Below are 17,057 nucleotides of genomic sequence, written 5' to 3'. Positions count from 1 at the left end.
TATACATCAATTTATTGAATGAATAAAAAAATACTCTTGTAATAAATTGGAAAAGTTAGAGCCAAAACAAGACATTAAGATTGGACCAATAGTTAGTTCAAATATGTAAATTGAGAAATCAATTTTAGTTTGAATTTTCACAATTGAGCCGCCGCAATCAATTGGTTGGTAGGTTGGGTTCCAATTCCATATGAAAAGTACAACTAGTAAGTGAAATGTAAAGAAGCATAAACCAACCATAGTATTAGTGGGGCGGAGGCTGCCATTATTATTCTTAGTTTCTTATCAACCACGAGCAGCCACCTCTTTGTGGGCTATATCTCATTGGCCCCACACACCTATTTTCCTCCACCACTTTAAAACGTGATTAATCAATCAAAATATTAGTGGTAATTAATCACTAATTAATTACCACCTAGGTTAAAAAAAGCCATGTATCATATGAGTCATTTGAAAGAGTAACGTGTAATCCGTAAACAATTACTACTTAGTAGTTGAGATATTTTTAGTTATGTGTAAGAGTGAAATTCCTAAAAAAAAATCTAGAATAAAATAAATAGAGCATGCAATATCTATAACATGTGTCAATTCTTTGTTGGAACAATAATCTTAACCAAATCTTTTGGTTCATATAGAATCATAGAATCTTACTCGATGAATCATGAAATCTGGCATCTTCTTAACAAAAAGGCGAGATTTAATTTCAAAACAAATACTACAATTATAATAATATAATATAATCATTTTTAATAATTTCCACCCATAATTTTCCTTGTACTAATATTAATGTAGCTATATATGTCCCCCTATTTTAGACAAAACGACAAAAATAATTACAAAATAACTTATGCCAAAAATATCCTCTTAAAGATAACGTTTACTCTAGTGCTCTACACTCTTACAAGTTGCATAAAAAAAAATTAGTCCCAAGGGTAGTTTGGAAATTTCATCAGGTAACAACGGATAACGACAAAAATATTAATATTAACGATTCTGGATTTTTCTTCGGAAATGACTAATAAGTCCTTGCGGTTTAACTGGGCCACGTCAGGAACTCGTCCAAGTCAAACTCACCGAACTCTTCTTTTTCTTTCCCAAACCCGATAAAGTTAACGTCCGTTAAACTTAACGGCGTATCAATATCGAATCCAAACGCATCCACAGTTCCGTAACGAAAACTGTCAAACGGCGTCGAGTCGCCGTCGTAGTAAGGCAGAACAGACGTCGGAGAAGCGAAACCGTCAACGGCGAAAATCTTTGACGGCTCGTTGACATCTTTCTCAACGGCGTCGCTGTCTGGAAAATTCCCGGAAAAGTTGGTAACTGCCTTTGGACCCTTAAGCTTCACGGCGGCTTCGTCGTACACAGCTGCAGCTTCCTCCGCCGTGTCAAAAGTTCCTAACCAGACACGTTTGCGTTGGTTCGGGTCACGGATCTCGGCCGTCCACCGTCCCCACGGTCTCTGACGAACGCCGCGGAACATGTTTTGCTGCCGGGGATTTCTAACCACTTTTCCACGTCTTTTGAAACGGGTCGGGTCAGTGGAGCAAGCTGAAGAAGAAGGTGAGGTTTTCGGAGAATCAGATACAAGAGGAAAGTGCATGTGCATGGTGATTTCGGTTATTTCTCTCTTCCCTTTTCGAAGCTTTTGTGGCGGTGACGGTTCATCTTCGCCGGAAGAGTCGGAATCGGTTGCGTCATGGTCAGTGAGAATGACCCGGAGTAGTTTCATCTTGTTTTCGGGTTTGGTGGTGGTTTTGAATGATGGGTTAGTTTCAAAATTTGATCTTGAAGCTTTTAGCTTCGGATTCTGAAGCTTGAAGGTTGAGTGTACGGTCATGGAAAAAAAAGAGTGAAAAAACCAGAGAGAGAAATTGGCGGGAAAATAAAGGAGAGTGAAAGAAAGAGAAAGTGAAGAATGGTGAATAGAAAGAAAGAGAGAGAGAGAGAGGGGGGAAATAAAAAGGGAGAGAATTAAAGAGAATTTAAGGGAGTGTTGGAATTGGAGGAAAGAGATAAATATTTATCTCGTGATAGGGTGAGAAATTTGGTAAAGGAATTGAAGAAAGGGTGTGAGTGAGTGAGTGAGAGGGAGTAGAGAGAAAATGGAGTGTGAGTGAGTGAGTGGGAGGAGGGTCATGACTAATGACTCAATATTGTGGATGTGTCATGTGAGTGTGAATGTCGTTGTCGGTAGCGGGATTGTAATAAAAAAAAATCTACGTTTTGCAAATGTTGTAACTGCCTTTTTGACACGTTGCTTCTGTTGTTTAAATTTTTGAAAGATATTTATTTCTCTTATGTTCTTCCCCAAGTTAGATATGTGTATTCAAAACTTGGGTTTTTATATGCGGTTGCTTCAATCCTAGCCTCTTGCTGTGAAATTGAAAATTTTTATAAAGCTAATGAGGGATTGAAAATTTTGATAAAGCTAATGAGGGATCGAGAAGAGATTAGAAGGGAGATTAGTAAGTAGTAACATTGAAATTGCGCGATTGACGTGAGTTTTTATGGTTTAGTTTATTTTTGGTCGTATTATTTTATTTTCTAGTAATTTTTTATTTGGTAAAATATTACTAAAGCGGTCAAATAAGTAAGTGACTAGTGGCCATACCGTTGGGTATGTCCAGCCCATGATGAACTGTAATTTTGTATCCATACTTTTTTTTTTCAGAGTCTGTGTCTATTCGGGGTGTGCTAGATTAGTACTATTTATTATTTAGTACCTATACTAGTAAGATACTCGTGCTTCCGCACGGATAAATTTATTTGATATTGTATAAAATTTAATTAGATACGTATAAATTTAAAACAAGTTGTTTAATTATAAATGAAAAATATCATATAAATTCAATTATATTAAATAATTATATATAAAAAATTGTAAGTTGGAGAAAAAAAATGAAATTTTAACATTTAAAAATAAAAAAGAAAGTAAGAAAGTGTGAAAAAAATGTGAGAGAAATTTTAAATTTTAATTAAGATAGAGAAAGTGTTTAATGATCAATTAAAATAAATTAAATATTGTGTTGACTGTGACCCGTAAGATAAATAAATATTTAATTTTATTAGAATTAAAAAATAGATTATAATTTTTGTGTTAATAAGTAAGTGGAGAAAAATTAAAATGAAAGTAAGAAAGTGTGGAAAAATGAAATGTGAAAGAAATTTGAAATTTGAAATAAGAGAGAGAAGATGTGTGTTGGGGAGAAAAAGTTGAATGCTAAATATTGCAATTGACATGTGGCAAAAGTCTTCATTTTCATTGGACAATAGAAAAGTGATAGGATGATTTTGTTAATTACTATTTTGTCCAATTTGTAGTGTAATATTTTTTAGTAAGAAGAATAATTTTGTCAGTTTGGTCAATTTCTTAGTAATATGTAGATAGTAGATTAACTGAATTAAATTTTGGGTAATGTTAATTTGTGTCCTAAAAACACATGTTAAAGAATTCATAAATAATAAATTTGTATTGAAAAAAACAATAAAATTATTAATTATAATCTAGTATTGAATTCAGCATACAATTTTCAAGTAAATGATACTATATTTATCTTTTAACTTGTGCTCTTGAGACACAAGTTAGCATTACCGGGGAATGCATTGAATGAATTTTTTTTTTTTTTTTATAATTTGGTAACTTTAGTGTGATTAGAAGATGTATGAATGATTAAAATATTTCATCTATTTTAAAATACTCCTATCTTTTTTTTATACTATTTTTTTTTATAATTTAGTAATTGTTGTTTAAAGTTTTATATATAGATTAAAAAATCAATAATATTGTCATAAATTTTATATTTTTATTAAATTAATCTTAGTAATTTGTTCAAAGTAATGTTAGATTCATAATTAAATGATACAATTAAAAAAAATATTGCATCGTTTCAAAATGAGTATGATTTTAGCAAATAAAATTTATTTTAAAATAATTGTTATTCTCACTTTTAATATAGAAATAATTGTTACTTTTCCAATCATGCACTTTACCTATCACTTTTTACAATATTTCAAACACATTAATATGGCTAATTTAGTAAAGGTGTATTTCTTATGACAATATAATTGCATTTTTTAATTTGTGAGCAAAAACCTTAAACAAAAGTCATTTTAAAACGGATGTAGTAATTTCTACATTGAAAGCGAGAATGACATTCATTTTGCAACAAATATTTTTTTCTTAAAAGGAGAGTCATTTTGAAACGGATGTAGTAATTTCTACATTGAAAAGTGAGAATGACATTCATTTTGAAATAAATATTTTTTTCCTCAAAGGAGAGTCATTGTGAAACGAATGAATTAAATTATTTAATGAGAGATGATGTTTGGTTTAGAGAAAGATAGAGCCAAAGTCACCAAATGCCAAAGTCACTCAAACTTTGTCCCTTTTGATGTTGGGTATAAATTAATCAAATATATCACGGTTGATATAAGAATTAAGAGAGAATATAATTTAGAAAATACACTGTACTTAAACTAAGAATCATACAAACAACATTTTGTGAAAACTTTTTTTATAGAAATTTCGTAAATCGGCTGCGAGGTCTAAATCGATCACAAATAAAAATTACCGTGAGATATCAAAGAATTTTTGCAAATTAGCTAAAAGGGCAGAAAATGATCACAGACCTAAAATATCATTAGAAACTTTGAACATTTATATCAAGGATGGCGTCTCAAACATATAGATCCCAAAATTTCTTTTAGTGGGGGAGAGTTGTAACATCCCAAAATTTCTTATTTAATTAATTTAATTAAGTTTTAAATTAATTAATTTGAATTAGCATTTTATTGGAATTATGTTGGGAGAAATAATAAAATGTAGTGTTGGGCCATTGGTGGAGTTAGTAATGTGGGGGTGTTAGTGTGAAGGAGCCCATTACTAAATTATGTTAAGTTTTCATAAAATAAGAAAATAAGAGGAAATTGAGAAATAGAGGAAGAAAACCTAAGAGGGAGAGAAGAAGAACTCATGGGCAAAAGCTATTTTCGCAACCCTTTGGCAGCCTTCACAAATCATGTCATAACTCTCTGCTCGTAACTCCAAATCAGGTAATTCTCGAAGATTTGGATTCTACACGAAATTTCCTTCAATTTGATATATTAATTCGTGTCAGGGAGGTTCTCGATGAGGGAGATAAGCGAGTTTGAAGATTGGGAATTCTTGCTGAAAGTGAAGAAAAGAGGCTTACGGGTTTGATGGAGAAGAAGGGGAAAAGTCCAGATTCTTGGCTAAGGTAAGGAGGGACTCTTTCGATTAACATCTATTATCGGGTTATGGACAATAGGACTGATATAGATATATTATTTCGTATCGATTGAGTCATATGATAGAGTTAGGGATTTGAGTCAATTTGGATGATGATTGATCATTTGGCTAGAATCCATGATGTTTGTGTTGTTGTGGTTCAAATTGATAAAGTATGTGTAAATGTTTGAATGTGTTGTTGAGGCATGAAATGACATGGAATAATTGTGAATTGATTCTGTTTTTTTGTGTATGGTCGAAATGATTCGATTTGGGTTGTGTTGGATGGAAATAAGTTGCTGTCAAAAGTGCTTTTTTTGCTGTTACAGGTGATGTAACCGGTTACGGTCGGGCTTGTAACCGGTTACGGCTGTGAAAAATGGGGTTTTTGGGCTGGTTACGAGTTCGTAACCGGTTACGGTGTTTTTCGTAACCGGTTACAGCTGAAACTGTTTTAGAAAATTATTTTCGTAACCCGTTACGCTGCAGCTTTTACGAAAAATATTTATTTTCAAAAATTCGTATCTTTTGAACCGTAAATCCGTTTTGGATGTCGTTTTCGGCGTTGGGTCGATAATTTCATTTCCTATCTGATAAAATATATTAGAGAGCAGTAGCTCGATTTTATTTTAAAAACCCGGTATTTTTAGTGGTGAATTATACTTTTATGCATAAGTGATAATTGCATTTATGCGGTGGTATGCGGCAATGTATTTGCTATGTTGATGTTGTGTTTGGTGTGATGTGAATATCTTGTTTGTTGGATGGATGAAATATTGTTGACATATATGATGAAATGTGACAGTATAAGATGTTATTTTGAAAAACATTATGATGTGATGATTTGTTGAGAATGATATGATGATGCTTGCTTTGTTTTAGAATGATGTGGATACATGTATGTTCTCCCTTATTGACGATGATGATTGATGTGGAAACATGTATGTTCTTTAATGATGATGATGATTGATTGTATTTGAATGATGCTAATGTATATAAACATACTTGATGATGATGATGTTCATGATGATGATGATGATGATAAAATGAGTATTTGATGATGTTACTCATTAGACTTGACGATGGTATAAGTATGTTGTATATGTTGCATTCATTCATGTTCATTGATGATACTGTATCCATAAGGGTGTGTTGGATCAGTGAAGGGCATGATTCCCATTGTGTGGAATCTGTGCTGGCAGGGCCGTATCTTGATGATGTTGGATCGGTCATGGGTTATTCCCATTTGATGATGTTGGTACCACATGCATAGTGTCAGTTGCATTCATATGCATGACTTTTATAACATGATTGGATGAATTCCAGTGTTATAAATATTGATGATGTGTCGGTTGATTGTTTTGTGATGATGAAACTTGTCTGAATGTCTGTTTATGAAACAATTGGGTGAATGATGTAACTATGATGTGTTATTATTTATGATTCAATAACATTTGTTAATTTGAATGAGACTCACCCTTACTGTTGACATTTTCAGATTGGCGAATAGCGGCTTGTGGCTTTGGTGAGGATAGCTCATAGGCCAGTTGTTTAGTTAGCGTCAGGTGTCATGCTCTGATATTTGTAACACTGGGGACGCGATGTTTAGAGTTTATGTTTTATAACTCTGGTTATATTTTGATGTTTTGGAGGATAAGTTTTAAAGATGTTAAACTTAATCTGTATGATCTTGATTTCCGCTGTGTTAACATGAAATGTTTTATTTGATGACGGTTCGCCTCAGTGAATGCATGACATGACTGAACGATGTTAATTAAATTTTGAATTGTGGCACCCTTGTTTTCATGTTTTACTCTGAATTATTTTATTAATTTCCGCGGGGTTTAGAAGGGTGTTACATTAGGTCGTCATAATTTTCATTTGGTTAATGAGATTAACTTTGTGTAAAAGCTCTCTTTGGCTTGTGAGATTTTTTGTGAAAGTCTTCGTTTGGTTCCTGCGCTTGGCTTGGTGTAAAAGCTTTGTTTGATTTTGAGATTGCCCTGTTGTAAAATCTAGTGTTTTGTTTGGAGGATAGCCACTTTAAAACTCTTGTTTAATTGTAAGAAGGTTTGTGGGTATAACCCGTAAAAAAACTCACATATGATATATTAGAAACTCTTAAGATGAAATTTTTGAGGACATGAGTAGACCAAATGGTTAGGTTGAACCTCTATAAATTCTGGTGCAATTCTCTCAACTTTTATCCCTTTATATTTTCTATAATTTTCATTTTTTAGTTATTCAACTGCTTATTCTTTGTATGCTTTATAAAATTATTTTAAAACACTTTCATTTATCAAATAATTTTTAATTGAACATCGTCTTTCAAACCTACACAATTCACTCCCCTTCTTGTGTTTAGAACCACTTGTCCTACACACTTTCTAAATCATTTGTAAGTTTTTGGGGCTTGTGTAAGTTATTCACGGTCAAGTACGACAAAACAATTAAAGGTCATATTTAACCACATTATGATTATACTACTGATAAATATTTACGAGACCATATTCAATTAGAATTTAACCATGAGAAATCTACAATATAAGAAAAGTAAATGTCTTGGAAAGTACCAAAATGTCCTGCTGCTTCATTACTCTTCCACGTGGATGCCTTCTGCTTTCATTTTGTAACTAAATCTTCTTTGCTTTGTGGTTCACATGCTACACATACTTATAACTAAAATCTACTTTAATATAATAATAATTTTATAATATTTGCTTTCATCATTATGCTCATATAATTAATGCACTGTTGAACCCTTTCATATATATCATTTTTTTTTTTACTATTATTAGATCAGTAACACAATGCATAAAATATTTTAAGAAATATTTTTAATATAACAAAATAATTAATATATTTTTCTCTCTCTTTTTTTTTTCCAAATATTATTTTCTTTTTTATATTCATAAGGTTTCTCTTTAATTTTTCTCATACTCTTTTCATTTATAAATTTTTTAGCTTCAACTTTTTTATTATATTTTTTAAACTTCTATTATCCACATATTTTATAACAAAATTGTATTTTGTATTAAAAATTCTTATTGACCTAAATGTTTTTATGCGTACCAAACTTTTTTTTTATATATTCAATTATTATTTTTTCACGGGTACCAGACATTTTTCTATACATTCACCAGACATTTTTCTACACATTCAATTATTATTTTTTCACGGGTACCAGACATTTTTCTATACATTGAATTATTATTTTTTTACGGGTACCAGACATTTTTCTATACATTCAATCATTATTTTTTCACGGGTACCAGACATTTTTCTATACATTCAATTATTATTTTTTCACGGGTACCAGACATTTTTCTATACATTCAATTATTATTTTTTCACGGATACCCAATATTTTTCTATTAAAAAATAATCTAAAACAAATGCGCGTCCCGTACCAGAACCCGTGCGAACGCACGGGTTTGATACTAGTTTTAAGTTATGTGTTGCGGGCTGTCTTAGACATCCTTAATGATAGTTATGCCTTATATATTTAAAAAGCAATGAAAGGAAAAATAAAAGATGAAATTACAACAATTCAACCTAGCAACGTAAAAATCACATTATCTGCTCAAACGATCAATCTCGTAAGTTTATACAGAAAAAAATTACATATTTTTAAATTAGTTTTATTAACTTTAGTTTTATAATCCAATAAAAATATTTATAAATTTAAAAATAAAAAAATAATAATTTTATATTATTTTAAAAAATGATTGAAAATACTAAGAGATAATTTCAATAGTTAAAAAAATCATAAGTAGATAAATAATTATATAATATATTAGATAAGATAAATAAAAATATCATTGATATTGAAAGTATTGCATTGATACAAATACTTAATTTGATAAAATATTAATTTAATATTCTTATTTTTTGTAATTTTTATCATAGTTTTATTTATCAGTATAATAATTTCATTAAATTAAATAAAATATGTTTAATTATTATTGTTACCATATTTCAAAATTTTACTTATATTTTATAGGAACATATCTGTAATATGTATTTTTATAGCTAAAATTAAAAAAACACTCTCAATTATATATATATATATATACATATATATATATATATATATATATATATATATATATATATATATATATATATATATATATATATATATATATATATATATATATATATATATATATATATATATATATGGGGACGTATCAATGAGAACTTTGGTTATTATGAGAACTGAGAACTTTTAATAATAACCATACGATTTAACTTCAATGCTTGAGATTTCACTCAAATTTTAAGATACAATAATTAATAGATAGATTCTGGCTTAAATACATATCACATAAATGCATATCTGACCATTAATTTTAAATCGTATGGTTGTTATTAAAAGTTCTCAGTTCTCATAATAACCAAAGTTCTCATTTGATACGTCCCCATATATATATATATATATATATATATATATATATATATATATATATATATATATATATATATATATATATATATATATATATATATATATATATATATATATATATATATATATATATATATATATATATATATATATATATATATATATATATATATATATATATATAATTTCTTCACCCACCTCCTAACCTTCTTGGCCACATCTGGTGAATTTACCACAATACCCCTAGTTTCGGAAGTTCATTTCCGAAAACGTACTTTTTTTGAAAAAAAAAGTGTTTTCGGAAATGTATCTCCGAAAAAGTGTTTTTTTTTAATATAAAATATTGATTTCGGAGATGCATCTCCGAAATAAAGTTATTTTTCAGAAAATGTGGTGTTTTCGGAAGTTCATCTCCGAATTCACCCCCCTTGGAGGAATTCGGAAATGTACTTCTGAAATATTGTCTGGACAGAAGAAAGATGAAAAACAAGAATGATTCGCTTTATTTAATCGGGTGAAGATTACATCGATCACATTACATAAGATTAAAGTTACATATTGTTAAACACGGGTAGGTGGGAATGAGTCAACATTTTGATCTCAAAAGGTGTGAACTTAATGTGTCCCTCGTCGTTAAGCGATGGCGAGCGGTACTCGAGCTTGACAACCTTTCAATTCTCGGGTAAGTGGAAAGAAAGTCTCACTTAGTCCAAACCTCATCAAATCGACGCATACAATATCATATGCACTTGCTATTAGATGACCCATATCGGGGAATGACATCCACTTCGAAACCGGAGCGATACCGGTAAGTGATGGAACAAGTGAATCATGAATTTTCGCAAAGTTTTCTTGATTTTCATATAGTCGGCCGTAGATGTCCCGATACGAAGTCAACTCCGCAATAAGTTCCCGTCAGACTAAAGTGTGATTATTTTCCCCTTTACCGAGCAAACCCGCAACGACCCGATATCCACAATTGCCGTCGCCTCCAACATCAACGATGTTATCGATATATTTGTGCATAAAAAGTGGCATCTCATCAATGTAGACAATGGGTGATTTTTTATCGGCGGTGTGCGAGGTGGCTTCGAAATACGGGCACCTTTGTTACCACTACACTTGGACTTCGGTGTCGGTGAATCCGGGAACGATGCATCAACATGTTTAAAGTAGGAAGGAGATCGTTTTGTTGACGTGTCATCTTGTGTAATTTTGGACTTTTTCGGTGCACCTTTCGTCTTAACCGGTTGAGATGGCGGTTTCAAATCGGTGGTCTCCGGAAATGCGATTTTTTGTAATTGTTCTTTTATATGCATTTTCGTTGTGTCATCCGCTTTAGCAAACTTCTCCATTATCACTTCCAACTCGTCGGAGATGGTGATTTTGGAGTCATTTTCTTACGGCGGGTCAAAATCATCAAAACGAAGCTTCTTCCAATGGTCGGCTACCTCATCCATGCGTATCGGTGAATTCAACATCTTTTTTTTTGCAACTATACAAGCACATGGAAGGCCGTATGTCTTTCTAATGGTGCACCCACATAATGAACTATCCGGCCCCGTGGTCTCCGACCGCTTAGCTTCATGAAACAAAAAATTCAAACCCGTTCGGGATATGTTGTAAATCAATTGGGAGAATAGAATTTGGCCCTTATACCGGTGTTCCATAACCGTCTTGCTCCGACCGAACGATGTTTGAATTTCATTGTGTTGATTTTGGAGCATTTGGTTGACGGTGTCCCATCCCCGACACAAATCTCCCTTGCTATCACCTAACCACCTCTTGAAGACCGCATGTGCGGATTCAACTCGGTTAGTCGTGGTGCAACCAAGATATCTAACTCGATTTGTCCAAGCGCGCACGACTTTTTCTCTAACTTTGTCAAGAATGGTGGATTCGACGTAATGACAAAATGTCTTAAAGGAACCACACAAAGACCTAAAGTGTACCAATTTCTCGGTATACACCTCTTCGGAGTATGCATCCAAAATTTCCCTCCATGCCGCCATTATCCTATCAACCACAACACCGGCTTTGATAACTTTACCATTTTCATCCGGCCTATCTTTTGTCCCAACCGCGGGTTTCAACTTGCTTCTCACGTTGCAAGTTATGTGATACCGGCAAAGTAACACGGTAGATGTCGGGAAGACGGTATCGACCGCATTCATCAAAGCATTGTCCCGGTCGGTGACAATGACGTTTGGCATAACCTCTTGATCAACTAACAAAGACTTGCAAATTCCCAAGGCCCATGTAAAGTTGTCTTCTTTTTCACACTCCAAAAAAGCAAACCCGACCGAATAAGTCTTGTCCGTCGAGGTCACACCGACTATCTCTAGAAGAGGAAGCCTATATTTGTTTGTCTTGTACGTCGAATCCATGACTAGAACGGTTGGAAATGTGTTGAATAATTTGATACTTTCGGGATGAGTCCAAAAAATATCACGCACCGTAACTTTGTCCTCGGAGGTTCGGAAGCTTGAAACATATTTGTTATCGCCTAGTAGTTTCAAAAGTTGTTGCATTTCCGACCGAGGGCCCATATTCAAAACTTTGAGATTGTGTCGTTCATTGTAAACTTGTTTGATATTTGAAACGCTATCCGGTTTCTTACGCTTCAAATCGGCAAGTATGTTGCGAGGCGCCACTTTGACTATCGTTAAGTCCGATATCACATTCCTCTCTTCGCGGGACAAACGACACGCCATCGGATGTCCGTGTAACTTGACATCCAAGGCATGATTATGAATTCCACAAATTACGGTTAACTGCCACAAATCATCAACCCTCCGAGTAGCACGCAACTTAAAAGGACACCCGCACTTTCTCGATCCCGTGTCGTCGTGTTTTAGCACCCGGTTTGATTGTACATAACTCCCACCTCGTTCGCAATTCAAAACAACGAAAGCTTTCCGCCTACTATTTCTGTTGTCCGACCTTAAAATAACAATTCCAAATCCAAGTTTACTAGCTTCGTTCCGAACCCACTCAATCAATTGTTCGCGACTACCGAAGCTCCGATCATTTGTAAATTCTTGCCGAACATCAACCGCATTGATCATAGGATTAACGTCGATAACCGGATCGTTATTAACGTTGACAATTGCCGGAACTACTGCGTCATTGTCTTGCACATTGTTGTCCAGATGCACCATACCTAAAATATGCCAAAATTATCAAAATTGGCCAAAACTGTTTTTTTTAACTGTCAGGGCATATTTCGGAAGTTCATTTCCGAAATTTGTTAGGTAATATATTTCGGAAATGAACTTCCGAACCATATCAGTTTCAGCATAAAATTCATCAATCAATGTAGTGAAACAGGGGAATAAATGAGTGATGTTTACCTGAAATTGTAGCTTTCTGTGCTCCCTTTAACGTGATCAACGGTTTGAAACTTGATTTTAGGACGAAAAATGGATGGAGATTGATTGGGTTTTGGAGAGGGTTTGGGGAAGTTTTGGAGAAAAATGATGAAATAGTAAAGGAGGGAAATTTGTATATGCAGCAATATTTTCGGAAATGAACTTCCGAAAATATTCACGGTTTTGAATTTTTTTGACTTCGGAAATGTATCTCCGAAAACACCACTTTTTTGGTGTTTTCGGAGATGCATTTCCGAAGTCAAAAAAAATTCAAAAAAAAAAAAAAACTTCGGAGATGCATCTCCGAAGCAGGGGCAGTTTTGGGTTTTCGCTGGGAGTGACCCCATAGGAAGGTGGGTAAAGAAATTATATATATATATATATATATATATATATATATATATATATATATATATATATATATATATATATATATATATATATATATATATATGATAAAAATGAATACTACATCAATATTTGAATAAATAAAAAACGGTATAAGTCAATCCATCAAACTAGTTATATTAAGACCGAGAAAGCAATTAAATTAATTACTGTTGTTTCCTGATATTTCTTAATGACAATCAATCATACATAAATGACTGAGTCAAATAAAAAATCATAGTACTATATGATATATGGAACGACGCAAAAAAGCAATATGGCTAAGGATGAATAAAAGTATAAAACAAGATAAAGAAAACGTTAACACCGTCTTGTAAGGGGAAATTGCTTAAAAAGTTTTAGTTGAGTTAGGTTTTGGCTTCAAGACGAAGCAAAGTTGGCAAGTCAAACACGTACATTGAGAGAGCCAAATAATTATTTTGAAAAACAAAAACAAAAAACAAAAGTTTCAGAAACTAGTGACCCTATTTCTGTTTCCTTGCTTATTCTCGTGAGGGTATTGATGATTGATTTTAATTATGTATCTACTTGTTACGAGACTTAAATTGTTTTTACTATCTTTTTGTTGTTCCCTTAATTTGTTTCAAATTGATGGTAAGATTTCACCAATAATTGTACAATACTTCGTCCTCTCAAATTAATTGTTTCATCAGTCTCTTAATAACCTTTTTGTCTCTAATATATAATTATACTAGTATATGTTAAAAAATGTCAATGAAATCAATATGTTTATTTTATCCATCTCATAAAATCACTCTTTCTATTTTATTTTTAAACAGTGTACTTCACCATCCTCATTTTTCGTCTAAAAAACATTAAAGTGGCATTTTTTTTATATGTGGCATTGTTTAAATGACATGGCACAAGACCAATGAATTATTTACATTTTAATGGAATTATTAATTGTTTGAATAAAATAAAAAATAAAATAAGTTTTAAAAGAAATTAAATGGAGAAAGGAGAAGAAATCTCTCAAAATATAAACCCCTGCAAATTCATTTCCACTTCACTAGATTTATATTTTCTTCTCATGTTCTCGATTTTAGATATTCAATATGGTGTTTGAAGCAAGCAAGAAAAAGACTACCCAGGATGTCTTCGCCGCTAAGAAAGGAGGCAAGGTAGCATTTGTTATTGTTTCATTGAAAATGCTTCAGAGAAAGTAGTTGATAGTGTGTCAAAAATTGGGGATATTCAGATCACATTCCTAAAGCTCATAACCGATGATTTAGTTCCTTTATATGGCATGGTTCATCGCCATTGCATTGTACAATTTCACCAGCACTGGACTGAAAAGCTATACCCTGATCTGTTTGCTCTCTAATTTATGATTAAAAGAAATGTCCGGATTTCAAACTCCGAATTCAACTTACGAATTTTAAAATCTGAACGCTTTCATTAAGGTACGCATGTTGTAATGCCCCCAGATTGCTTTAACGATTACCGACTTACCCCATAAACAAACACAGGTCTTTTCAGCCAGTTTTATCCTCACTCACACGCTTTTCGGGAAACTTCCCAAAAGGTTACACATCTAAATCTTACTCCAATTCAAGCCTCCTTAACTAGGAGTTCTTATTTGTTAGTTTACTGAAAGGAAGATACATCTTGTTAGTATATGTTGTACTAATTAATTCTTATAAGTATTCTTTTAATCATGCAGTCTCATCCATGCACAGCCTTAGGCCTTAGGATCCTTCTCATTGGTTCGTCCTTGAATCACATCGTATTGGGAGAAGTCTGACTCTAATATCATTTGTAACATACTGGACCGCTTTCAGGATTACCGACTTACCCCACAAACCAACACGAGTCTTTTCAGCATGCTTTGTCCCCACTCACACACTTTTTGGGAAACTTCCCATAAAGTCACCCATCCAAATACTACTCTAAGTCAAATCTCCTTAAATATAGAGTTCTTATTTGTTAGGCTACCGAAAGAAAGATGTATCTTGTTAGTATAGGCAGTAACAGTCAATCCTTATAAACCTTCCTTCAACCATGCAGTCTCGTCCCTGCACAACCTCAGGATCCCTCTCTTTCCGATGTGAATTCGGCAACCACTCATTGCCCCCCTTCGGCCTCAGGTGTTACATGCGCCTTGTTTTTCCCTCTTCTTTCCTTCCATTTGAAACAAAACAAAATCAACAGCGTTATGTCTCCCAACTCTGACATTATTCCAAACTTTCTACCAAGTTTTACCGTGTACGTTCAAACCTAGGCTCTTCATCAACTTATACTCCTCGACATTCAAAATAGGCATAAACAACTCTCACATTTTGAAAGTTTCTCATATCCTTGTTTTTTAATGTATAATGTATGCAATTCATTAATATATTAAAGTTATGCTACATTATAATACATTCAATAGAAATGTACTTTTTGTTTTTTCTTAATAAGATTTCGTGTGAATTTGAGTCATTTGAGGTTAGGGATGTTCATGAGCGCATTTTGCTCTGGTTCGTTTTTGTTTGGATTTTGAAATCCAGGCCCTTGGTACGAATAACAAAATCTGAATTTTTTTATTATTCATTATGTTTTTTAATTATGTTTGTTGATACATTTCTTTTTAATTTTACAGAAAAAATGACAGACAAACAACAGAGCTACAAACATGATTGAGTGGCTTAACATGCTTCATTGCACAGGAAGAAAATTAGACTCTCGGGACCTGCAATTGAAGAGTCGTCGTGTACTACTGAGGAATCGTCTTCATGGGATCATGTATCTCTGATTTATGACGAAGCACATAATGTTCTTATTCATGCTATTGTATATGCACATGATCCACATCAACCAGACTTGATCTTACCTCAAGGGGTGAAAACATTTCACTACTTCCTCTGTATGCACACAATGTTGCAGTTCACGTGTAAAAGGAAAAGGTAGCGTAAATGTTTTGTTACTCTTTTAAGCAACTGTTTTACACTAATTGAGTTGTTTGATGTTGATGTATTTATTTTTGCAGTACTGTGACATGGTCTATTATTTACATCTGTTGAGATATGACACACAGAGACGTCATCATTTCATCTTATGATCGGTGATATGATTATCAAACTTGATGATGTATCATGCATCCTACATATTATGATCACCTGAAGATTAATTGACCATTCTAGATACTAGAATTACTTAACTTGAGGCCCTCAACCAGATGGAAGATAGAAGACATCATGGGATGTATTTCTAGATTTTCATTCCTATAAAAAACTATATTTACCTCTTAAATACGATTGTGGATGCTTCAGATGATGAGGCACAGGTTGCCTAGCATGGAGTATGTGCATTAAGGACATACTTTTTGAACTTGGTTGTCACTGGCATTTTTATGGACAAAAGAGTGATCTATTTTGATGTTGCCTACATTAAATGCTTCACGAACTTGGAGAGAAGTTACGATTACAATTGGGAGACATCTTGTTTGGTTTATCTCTACTCCAAGTTAGGTGAAGGTAGTTTATTGAAGACGAGACAGATGACAGGAAGCAACTGTGTATTTTAGGTGATTTATTTACACCCTTATCGATATTAATTTCACAATACATGTGTTACACACTTACTAATATATCATCTGAACCATTTTCACGCATAGATCCTCCAACATTTTCTAAGT

At 32.9% G+C, this 17,057-nt stretch overlaps 1 protein-coding gene and 1 long non-coding RNA gene across 2 annotated transcripts; one reads left to right on the top strand and one right to left on the bottom strand.

Annotated features, from left to right (window-relative positions):
* Positions 1–559: 559 nt before the first annotated feature.
* Positions 560–2,445, bottom strand: LOC131629031 (pathogenesis-related genes transcriptional activator PTI6-like). The gene has a single exon (XM_058899829.1). The coding sequence runs from the start codon at positions 1,838–1,840 to the stop codon at positions 1,034–1,036; it is 807 nt and encodes a 268-aa protein (XP_058755812.1). The 5' UTR covers positions 1,841–2,445; the 3' UTR covers positions 560–1,033.
* A 2,501-nt stretch (positions 2,446–4,946) lies between these two features.
* On the top strand, positions 4,947–7,037 carry LOC131629048 (uncharacterized). The gene is made up of 3 exons (XR_009291940.1): positions 4,947–5,055; positions 5,121–5,240; positions 6,750–7,037. It is a non-coding gene; the product is annotated as an uncharacterized LOC131629048 (long non-coding RNA).
* Positions 7,038–17,057: the final 10,020 nt, after the last annotated feature.

This window comes from Vicia villosa, unplaced genomic scaffold, assembly GCF_029867415.1.
Source record: "Vicia villosa cultivar HV-30 ecotype Madison, WI unplaced genomic scaffold, Vvil1.0 ctg.000505F_1_1, whole genome shotgun sequence".
NCBI lineage: Eukaryota > Viridiplantae > Streptophyta > Magnoliopsida > Fabales > Fabaceae > Vicia > Vicia villosa.
The sequence above is the reverse complement of the archived record's forward strand: the minus strand, read 5'-3'. Positions and strand labels throughout refer to the sequence as shown.